Genomic DNA, 10290 nt, shown 5'->3' on the forward strand with positions numbered 1-10290 from the left:
TGTTTGGCTGTTGCATCAGATGATCACTGGGTGTTTGGCTGTTGCATCAGATGATCACTGGGTGTTTGGCTGTTGCATCAGATGATCACTGGGTGTTTGGCTGTTGCGTTAGATGATCACTTGTCTGTTTGGCTGTTGCATTAGATGATCGCTGGGTGTTTGGCTGTTGCATTACATGTGTTGCTTCCTGTGTCTCGAGTAGGATCAATTTCTCTCTGTGGATCATGGTCCCAAAGAGCTGAAAACCCTGTCCCTGGAGGCCCCTGGAGCTCTGATCTTAGCAAGTGCCCATGTGGGTTTGGAGGCTTGGGAAGGGGACATGAAGAATGGGCCAGGTCCAGGGCTTGTACTGATTTCCTGTTGCTACTGTGACAAATTACCCCAGCCATCTGCATCTCCTGCCTTTGCTCATGTTGAGCCCTCAACCTATAATGCCCTCCGCCCCTTGTCTCCACTTGGCCAATTGTCCTTCATCCTTTAAGACTTAGCTCAGACATTGCCTCCTGTAGGAAGACTTCCCTGAAGCACATCCCCCTCACCTCACCTCTGGGCAGGTGCTTACACGCAATGACCTGCATGTGCCCGCATCCATGCAGATGGCAAAGTGAACTGCCACTATCTGCCTCTGCACCAGCCCCCACCACAGTGTATACGCACTCAGCTGAAACCTGGCCTCTTTATACCCCCAGTGCCAGGGGAGCCTGGTGAGGACAAGGTCTTGGCAAATGTTTGCTGAGTGAATGGATGAGTGAGTGGCTTCCCTGAGGCCCCTTGAGCACTCAGAGAATCCCGGGACTGAGTGGCCAGCAGAGGCCCGCTGGATGGGCCTGGGGTGAGGGACAGTGGGGAGTGGTGGCCTTGAAGCCTGACTCCTCAAAGATTGTGGGACTGGCACAGAGATCCACAGCACCCCTGAGGGGGTGGTGCTGCTCTCTTTCTGTCCTCGGCAGAGTCACCTTTGCCCTACCCCTCATCTCAATTCACTGGGCTCCAGCACTGTGGCCTTTGTCTCCAAGGAGCAGGGAAGGCTTTGGTTGTACCCCAGATCCAAGGACCAATCCTGGATGCACTGATTCTGCAGAAGCTTTATTTATTGGTGGATTCAGATTCAGCGTCCCGACTCAGTTACTCCAGTACTATCAGCCACCACCACCCAGATGGCCTCAGCTCAGATGGCCCCGTACCCCACCCTAGCGACCCGCAGGTGACTTTGATGGGTGTGTGAGAGTAACTGGTGGCTCAGTGGTCGGCTCCTCTAGTGGATAATTCCATTCAAAGCCAATACTCTTGATGCCAAGGAGTCCATGCTGGCCATAGATGCCCACCAGCACCTGCCCCTCTTGGCTGGGGTAGGCAGAGAAGATCTGGCCATCAAGCTTCCCAAAATAGAAATAGCGGTCCTTGCTGGTGTACACGACCATACCCCGGAGGAAAGCTTGGAAGGCGACAAAGACTTTTGTGATGTATTCGCCTGGCTGCAGGGTGACTTCCTGGGTATTCCCACCTAAGGCGCCCAGTTTCACATCCCAGGAGTCTCCAAGTTTCACCTGGACACTGGGAGAGAGGCAAAGCTTTGGACGCCCAGATCTGGGATGGCCCAGCACATCCCGAGTCCTCAGAGCCCCCATCGTCCTTCCCGGGATGCAGAGAGTCCAGCGCCATCAGACTTTGGGTCCCTGACACAGACTCACTGGTCACCAATCCTGGTTCTACCACTTTTGGGCCCTCTGATCTTGAACTCGTTACCCAGCCTCTCCGGACTCAGTTTCCCCATCTGCAAAATGGGTGTGACTTTTGGGAGGAGTCACTGAGATCCTGGCGAGGAGAGCTCCATGCAGTGCCAGGTCCCTGTGACCCAGAAGGCACCAGCTGCCGTCACTGTGGCCCACATATGAGCTGCCTCTGGCCGAGCCTGGACCTCCCGAGCCCTAGTCACTCCGAGCAGAGCAGCTCACAGGCTGAGGGGCAGGTGACTTCCCACACTCGCCAGCGCTTCCCCGACGGGGCTCATCTTCATCCCTCCCTCACCCTGGTGCTCTCCCAGGACGCACCCCTCTGGCTCGCCCCGCCCACACTCTGTCTCCTCTGCTGTTGGGCTTCTCTCCTCTCTCCCAAGACCCCAGAACTTCTAAGTGCAGGGCAAAAATCCATCCCAGACCTCCAGCAGAGACACCTCGATATTAAGGAAATGGCCCTGGATTTCTGCCTCTAACACTTCTGCTGACTCATATTCAGTCAGTGGTCCACTCTGACCCTTACCTCCTGTCTTCTCTGACAGTAATCGGACAGACTTTCCCCTGACTTTCCTATCAGGCATGGGGACAGAGAGGCCATTTTTGGTTGAGTTGAGCTTGGGTTGAAGGGAGAAGGTAGGGAGGACGGTCTGACCGTCTCTGCTCAAGCCAGGAAGCATCGGCGGGAGCCAGGAAGCATCGGTGGTAGCCAGGCATGTGTGGGAAAAGTGGCTACAGGTACCTACCCCCTGCCCCGAGTTCCTGAAACTGTGGGATGGGAGGGGACATGGCGTTGGGCCCAAGACCATGGCCCTACTCACCTTTTCACCAGAAGAAGACCCACAGACACCCGCAGCCCTGTGATTTCGTGGTCATAGTCTTCAGTAGTGGTGAAATACTTGCCTCCTCCAGGGCCATACATCTCTGCAGAAAAGAGAGAACCAAAGGGAAGAAAATCCCCACGCGGTGATATGGGGGTGACCTCTGCCAGAACAGGGGACCCCGCCCCTCCAGGCAGACAGGATGGTTCTGTGACCAGAGTTAGTCTGGGACAAGGGCCGAGTGAGTCCCTGGCTCTCCTGGAGGGAGGCAGGGGAGGTTGAGGGCAGACTCCACTGACTTACTCCCTGCCCAGGTGGGGCCCCCCAGGAGGGCAAGCGTGAGCAGCAGCAGCATGGCCTCTGGCCGGCGCATCCCAGGACTCTGCAGGAAGAAGAGAGGCCTCCTGACTCCAAAGCAAGGGCCAGTGTGACCTTGCCAGGCCCCACCCATGGAGCCAGTCACCTTACCTGGCCTGTGACTGGGCGTCTGGTCGTGCCGGGCACCCTCCACATCGCCTTTATACTCTCCTGGGCCCTCTGGGCCCCCATCCAGAAGGAAGGAGCGAGGGGCCACCGGGGGACAGGAAGGAGCTGGCTGTGGGGCTCTTCCTGGGGGAAGGCCCAGGGCCGGCCGTGGGGAGGCTCCCGGACGTGTGTTATTTGCTGTCTTGGCTCTGCAGCCTACATAAACAGAGCTGGGGACAGTGACAGACATTTCACAGTCACCTCTGGGCTCTCTCCAGTCAGCACTGGCACCGACTTGGATGGCAGAGGTGGGGAGAGGTTGGCTCATCCAGCTCAGCCTGATGGCTTCCACCCGAGGGTGGTGGGTCAAGGGTCCACAGAAGCTCCGTGGGGCCCACTCCTGCCGTGGGCGACCTGGAGTCAGGGCCTCCTTCAGACTCAGGCAGCACCTGGTGCCTGGCAGGCTTCCTGGGACCCAGGCTGAGCTCAGTGCGGGCCCTGAGAGAGCCTGAATGGACTACCCAACCCTTTGAGTACTGTGCCCTGTGCAACAGGCGCAACAGGCGCACCAGGCACTGGCCCTCAAGGCACTGCCCTTAGAGCTGCCTGGGTCTCTCCTCTGTGCTGTATCTGGGTGGAGCAGGTATGAGCCAGTGTTCAGGGACTCAGAGGCCATGGGAGGGAAGGACACCGAAGGTGCAGTCCATGCTACGATGGGAGGCAGAGGGCCTGGGGAGGGCGACCCCCCAGGCCGGTCCTTCCGAGGTGTTGGCCCTCATCTGGGCGGGAACTGGCACTTCTCCAGGGCTTGGTCCCCACGGCCCTGCTGGTTTTCTGTCTCACTCCTTTCCCCCTCAGCCCCTCTTGTCAGGGAGGCCTGTGCAGGCGGATGCCTGTGGGCAGAACGCCATCACCCTCAGACGCCAGCTGAGAAAAGCTCGTGTTTGGAGATGCTCATCCCAAGGACCCTGAAGGACCCAGGGCATTGGGAAGGAGTCTGCAGAAGAGTTGGGGTGTCGGATAAGGATCAGGGGAGAAGAGATAAAGGCCGTCGGATGCCCAAGCGAGGCGGGCACTAGGGGACAGATTGCAGCTCAAGCGCAGTTCCACGCGTGTCCTCAGGACACCTCTTGTGTGTGTTCCAGGGGCTGAAGCTCCGCAGGGCCCGTGACCACTGGGAACAGCCACAGGGCTGTGATTACCAACACAGGACCCTGGAGCCAGATGCGGGTCCAGCCCAGCTTCCTGACGTAGCGGGGCTGGGATCTGCGGGCACTTGCTTCACCTCTCTGGGCCTCTGTTCTGTGGATAACAACAGAACCTTCCCCTGAGGGTGCTGTGAGGGCCTCCCCGGGGCCGGTTGTCCTGAGCCTTAGACTTTATGCCTTGGGGGACAGTGTACAACGCTAATTTTTGGAAAGAGCAAAAGCTGAGAAATCATGGGCGCATCCACCTGGAGATGCCGAGAGCCCGGGTGGTGGATCCCTGGCTATGGAAAACTTGGATGGAGAGGGTGGGGGACACTCCCACTGCACACCCATCCCCCAGGGAAACAGGCTGGAAGACCAGTGTGTGTGGACCCCACATGCTTCCCAGGAAGAGGGGTGCGGGGAAGGGCTTTGTGCATGCACAGACTGGCTCTGGAAGTGCTGGCTCACCAGGAACGGGGACGCTGGTCTCATCGGGATGAGGGTGGACAGGGGCTGTGGGAGGCACAGGACTTTCATGACTTGAACCAGGTGCCTGCACCAGGGGTGGCGAACTATGGCCCAGCCAACCACCACCTGTTTCTGCCCAGCCCACGAGCAAAGAATGCCTCCTACATGTTAACATTCTTAGCAGACATTCAAAAGAACGATGTCTTGTGGTCCATGAAAATTCTTTGAAATTCCCATGCCCCAGTTCATAAGTTAAGCATCACTGGCCCACAGCCGCCGTGCGCTCATTGGCATGGGGCCTGTGGCTGCCTTCCTGCTTGCACAAAAGCTCACACGGCTGTGACAGAGACCTGCAGCCCCCGAACCTAAAATTGTACCATCTGGCCCTTCACACAAAACGTCCGCCCACCCCTGGTTGATACCTATTCCCGAAGAACCACCAAAGCCCTGTCCATGGTGCTGGATGGCAGAGTCAGGAAGGGGGCTCCCCATGACACCCCAGCCCTGACGGGGCAGGAGCAGAGCAGCACATTAGCCTTGGCACCTGGCCCTTGTTCTGGCGCCTGCACCATCTCCCTGGAGGGGCTGGTCAGGGCTGGGTTCCCACTGACTAGTGTTTCAAGGTGAGGCCCCAGTTGCACCTCTCTGCACCCCCTCAAGCACTCCTCTGATTTCGGGGGAAGCAGAGCCCAGGCCGGGGGAAGGTCAGCGGAGCCCCTCTCAGGAGGAGCCTCCTTCAGGGAGGTGGAGGTGGAAAAGGCCAAGCCCTTGGCCAGCACAGCTGTCGGAGGCAGGAGCTCAGAGGTGGCACAAAGGGGCTGTGTTCTTGCTCCAGCCCAGCCTGAGGGAGCCTTTCCATGTTTTGCTGGCAGTTCAGGGGCCTTCTTTCTAACTCCAGGCTGGCAGGGTTTGATGCCCAGAAGGAAAGTCATCTGAGCCAGGACTCCAGAAGCACCAGCTGGGGTTGGGGGGACTTGGAGGAAGAGAGTGCACACTGAAGGGGATGTTCAGACAGCGCGAACACTGGGATCACATGTGCTTGTTCACACACGTGCACTTGAAGATGCATGCACACACATGCACCCAGACACACACGCCTGCCCAGCCTCTCCTGCATGCAGGGGGCACGCACACACGAGGACACTCCTCCTCGCCTGCATGCCTGACCTGGGGAAGAAGCCCGTCTGGTGGGAGGCTTCCCCCCCACCCTCCATCTGCCATGGCCCAAGTGCTGGCCCCGAGCCCGTGCCCAGGGAGACTCAACACAGGCCCTTTGTCCCTTGGGATCAGGGCTCCCAAGAGAGGGATTTACTGAGCATTTATTTCCTGCCCCGGACACGCCCCAGTCCTCATTCTGCCAGGAGAGGGGAACAATGAGGCCTTCTCCTGCCCGCAGAGGTGGCCCTTGTGTGTCAGGAGTCGGGTTAGGGCCACAAGTCCCTGGCCTCTCTGCCCTCCAAGTGTGGGGCTTGGGAAGACCCCTCTGTGGCTCTGCAGCCTGAGGCACAGCAGACAAGAGGGTCTCCATCTGCACCCACTCAGTTGGCGGGGCCTCCCTGTGGCCTGGGGGCCAGGCTGAGCCTCTGCGGGAAGCCCCCAGCCTCACTGGAGGCAGGAACACGAGTCCCTGGCTTGGATCTCCGGGTAGGACTGTCCTGACTGAGGCTCTGAGCAAAGTCAGGAGCTGTTTCCTCCCAGGGCCTTGGCAGCTCCCTGGGACTCAGGAACCAGAGGGAAGGTCCTGCTGGCTGGGGGAGGGGCAGGATCAGAAGCCCAGGGGCCTCTGCCCCAACCCCACCAGGCCTACGCTGGGCTGTGCATGTGGACTTGCCCTTGAGCGGCTGCTGCTGGGGAAAGAGGCCCTGAGGGAAGTCACCGCAGCCTTGTGCTCCTGAAACCACAGCTCCCGCACGCCCGCGGCACACTCACTGAGTTCCCGTTGGTGCCACGCCTGTGCTAAGCATTTTTTTTTTTTAGAGACGAAGTCTGTCTCTGTTGCCTAGGCTGGAGTGCAAGTGGCTCTATCTCAGATCACTGCAACCTCCACCTCCCGGGTTCAAGCGATTCCCCTGCCTCTGCCTCCCGAGTAGCTGGGATTACAGGCACCCACCACCACGCCCGGCTAATTTTTGTATTTTTAGTAGAGATGGGGTTTCATCTTATTGGCCAGGCTGGTCTCAAACTCCTGACCTTGTGATCTGCCTGCCTGCCTCGGCCTCCCAAAGTGCTGGGATTACAGGCGTAAGCCACAGCACCCAGCCTCCGCTAAGCATTTTATCTGCACTTTCCCCAGAGAAACTCAATACTTTTATTGGAAAACCAGGACATATAACCACACATTTTGCCTAATCTTTCATGTAATTAACCTTCCACTAGTGCAAGTGTTGAAAAGAGAATACACTATTCCCAAGTTTCAAGTTGAGGGAGGCGGGATTCCCGGGCTCTGGTTTCTCCAGCCTGCCCTGGTCCGTGTGTTGCTCCTCGGCATCTGGGTCAGCTCAGGCTGCTGTAACACAAATCCCGCGCCGTGGGCGGCTGGTAGACAATAGAGGTTTGTTTCTCACAGCTCTGGAGGCTGGAAGCCCAGGATCAAGGTGCTGAGCGATGTGGCTGCTGGTGAGGGCTCCTTCCTGGCGAGCAGACCCCCATCTTCTCACTGTGTCCTCTTATTTGGGGAGGGGCGAAGAGGAGAACCCTGGTCTCCTTTTCTTATAAGGGCCCTAACCCATCACTGGAGGTCCTGTGCTCATGACCTCATCTAAACATAATTACCTTCAAAGTTCCCACCTCTTGATAGATATGCTTACAAGCTTCCACATATGAACTTTGGGGGGACAAAGACAGCCCACAGCACCTGGTTAGCATCCCCCTGAATCTCTCCTGAGGCGGGCACCTGCTTAGAACCTGGGGCTCACCCCACTCTCCTGACCTCCTCTCCTGGGGGCCAGGAAGTGCCCCACGGGGGGCGACCCTGTCCACCTCCGCGGCTGCTCTCCAGCTGACTTGCTTGGGCCCTGTCCTGTGAATGGAGGAAAGATGTTGGGCTCAGCCTTTGCACCTGCCCCGGTAGATTCCGTGATAAGGGGCCTGAGCGGCCTGGCCTGGCGCCACACTCCGACCCTGTTCCTGACTGCACCTCCCGCAGCCACTCCCAGCCTCGGTTTCTCTATCAGTAAACAAGCCCCTAGCACACCCCAGCACCTGAGGAGCGAGACAATGTGTGCAGCTGCCAGCCGTCTGCTGGGGCAAAACGAGTCCGTCTTATTGAGGCGATACGGTTTGGCTGTGTCCCCGCCCAAATCTCATCTTAAATTGTAGTTCCCATCATTCCCACATGTTGTGGGAGGGACCTGGTGGGAGGTAATTGAGTCGTGGGCAGTGTTACCCCCATGCTGCTGTTCTCGTGATAGAGAGTGAATTCGCACGAGATCTGATGGTTTTATACGGAGATTTTCCCCCTTTTGCTCAGCACTTCTCCTTGCTGCCACCACGTGAAGAAGGACGCGTTTGCTTCCCTTCTGCCATGATAGTAAGTTTCCTGAGGCCTCCCCAGCCACGCTGAACTGTGAGTCAATTAAACCTCTTTCCTTTCTAAAATACCCAATCTCAGGTATGTCTTTATTAGCAGCGTGAGAATGGACTAATACATGAGGACCGGCCCGGATGAAGCCCTCAATGGTGTCAGGCACTGGAACAGCCTCAAACTGGTTTGAGTCAGTTGCTCATCTCCTTCCCAAGAGTGGTTGAGTCCTCCCTGGGAGGCTGCAGAGGGAGTAGCTCTGTGGGGGCGTCGCTGGTCTGGGAGGCCAGTTCCTGACTGCAGCCCCCACAGCGAGCCATGTGGAGGGCCTGGAATTTTCCAGACTCGAGGATGGACGGTCCAGATGGACCAAGATGGCAGAAGCTGAGGATGGGCCCTGGGGAGCTGTCCTCCAAGGACAAAGTCAACAGACATTTCCCCTACATTTACCACCCAAATTCAGACATATTGGAGAGGAAAAGGTGACAGTGACACCCACGTAATCCCTGCCTCTCCAGTCCTCAGCATTCTTCTGTGTGGGTGTCACTGCATTTGTCCATGTCCCAGACCCTCCGTCCACTCATTGGTTCATCTTCTTTCCTCAGACATCAGGTGCAGACCTCAGTTCACTTACCCTCAGGGACTTCCACATGTGTATCATTAACTAGACTGTTGGGGGGTTGGGCTTTTCCCAGTTTGAAGTACAATTTGCATACAACGAAATCACATATCTCGAAGTGTATATTCACAGGTTTAAAAAATATTTATGTATTCTGGACCACTTGGCTGGGCTGGGGCATCTGGCAGGAGGTCTGGGGCTAACTGCCCACTTGAGACCAGCCTGGACCACAAAGTGAGAACTTGTGTCTACAAAAAATAATTTTAAACAACTTAGCTGGTGGTGGTAGTGTGGACCTGTAGACCCAGCTACTCAGAAGACTGAGGTGGAAAGAGCCCAGGACTTCAAAGTTGCAGTGAGCTAGGATCACGTCACTGCACTGGCTCCAGTCTGGGTGCCAAAGTGAGACCCTATCTCTTAAAAAAAAAAAAAAAGCAAAAAAACAAACAAACAAAAAACTAGGCCGGGCATGGTGGTTCACGCCTGTAATCCCAGCACTTTGGGAGGCCGAGGCAGGTGGATTGAGAGGTCAGGAGTTTGAGACCAGTCTGGCCAACATTGTGAAACCCTGTCTCTACTAAAAATTACAAAAGTAGCTGGGCATGGTGGCACTCCCAGATACTCAGGAGGCTGAGGCAGGATAATTGCTCGAACCAGGGAGGCGGAGGTTGCAGTGAGCTGAGATCGCACCATTGCACTCCAGCCTGGGTGACAGAGTGAGACTCTGTCTCAAAAAAAAAAAAAAAGGATGACAGGCAAACTGGCTGAAAGCTATTGTAGCCATTGAGTAGCATTTCATGGCTGGGTTGAAATAAAGCAGAAAACAGGGCCAACTCTATAAAAGGGACCACTAGTACAATTTGAACAAGTTGTGTTAGCGATATCGCCAAAGTTACCCACTAGGTGGAGTGAAGCATGTTTTTAGGTCCAGTTCTGTTAAGTTACCCAAAGCAGTTACTGGCTGTAAAATTTTAATTACACATTATCCTGTCAAGGGAGAAAGGTGCGCGTTAAGAGAGGTAAGTGGACCACCATGACATGGAATCTCGTTTTGATGGTCTTGGGAAAAGCTGCAGTATGAAGCCGGCAATTTTGCAGTTAAAATGTCTCTGGTTATGGCCTTGGATCGTTGGTGAACTCTCTGTGCAGTCTACACATCAGGCACAATACTTGTCCCTTGATATTTATGTTAAGTTGTTTCGTTTTAGCTCGCAGGGCATTTATGAAAGAGCAGCTTCCAGTTTTCATAATTCCATAGGAGAAAACTGGATTGGAGGAACTTAGAATTTAGGGTCCAATATAGTCTACAGGTAGATGATAAAACTGATCTATAAACAATTTAAATATGACATTCCAAAGCCTTCGTAATGTTACAGGATCTCTGGGGTGTTTTTTTTCTGGCTGGAAATCTGTGGCTGGTGGCGCCTTGGCCCGAGTTTTGCCCATTTCCACTGAGAAAAAGGAATCATCTCGT

The 10290-nt window shown here is 55.9% G+C and overlaps 1 protein-coding gene across 1 annotated transcript; it reads right to left on the minus strand.

Annotated features, from left to right (window-relative positions):
- Positions 1–989: 989 nt before the first annotated feature.
- Positions 990–3103, minus strand: ZG16B (zymogen granule protein 16B). Its single transcript, XM_054454244.1, has 4 exons — positions 3023–3103; positions 2858–2936; positions 2555–2657; positions 990–1554 (listed from the first exon to the last, which is right to left on the minus strand). Exons 1-4 carry the CDS (start codon positions 3101–3103, stop codon positions 1191–1193), a joined length of 627 nt encoding a protein of 208 aa, XP_054310219.1. The 3' UTR covers positions 990–1190.
- Between the last annotated feature and the right edge of the window lie 7187 nt (positions 3104–10290).

The sequence above is a fragment of the Pongo pygmaeus genome, chromosome 18 (assembly GCF_028885625.2).
Source record: "Pongo pygmaeus isolate AG05252 chromosome 18, NHGRI_mPonPyg2-v2.0_pri, whole genome shotgun sequence".
NCBI lineage: Eukaryota > Metazoa > Chordata > Mammalia > Primates > Hominidae > Pongo > Pongo pygmaeus.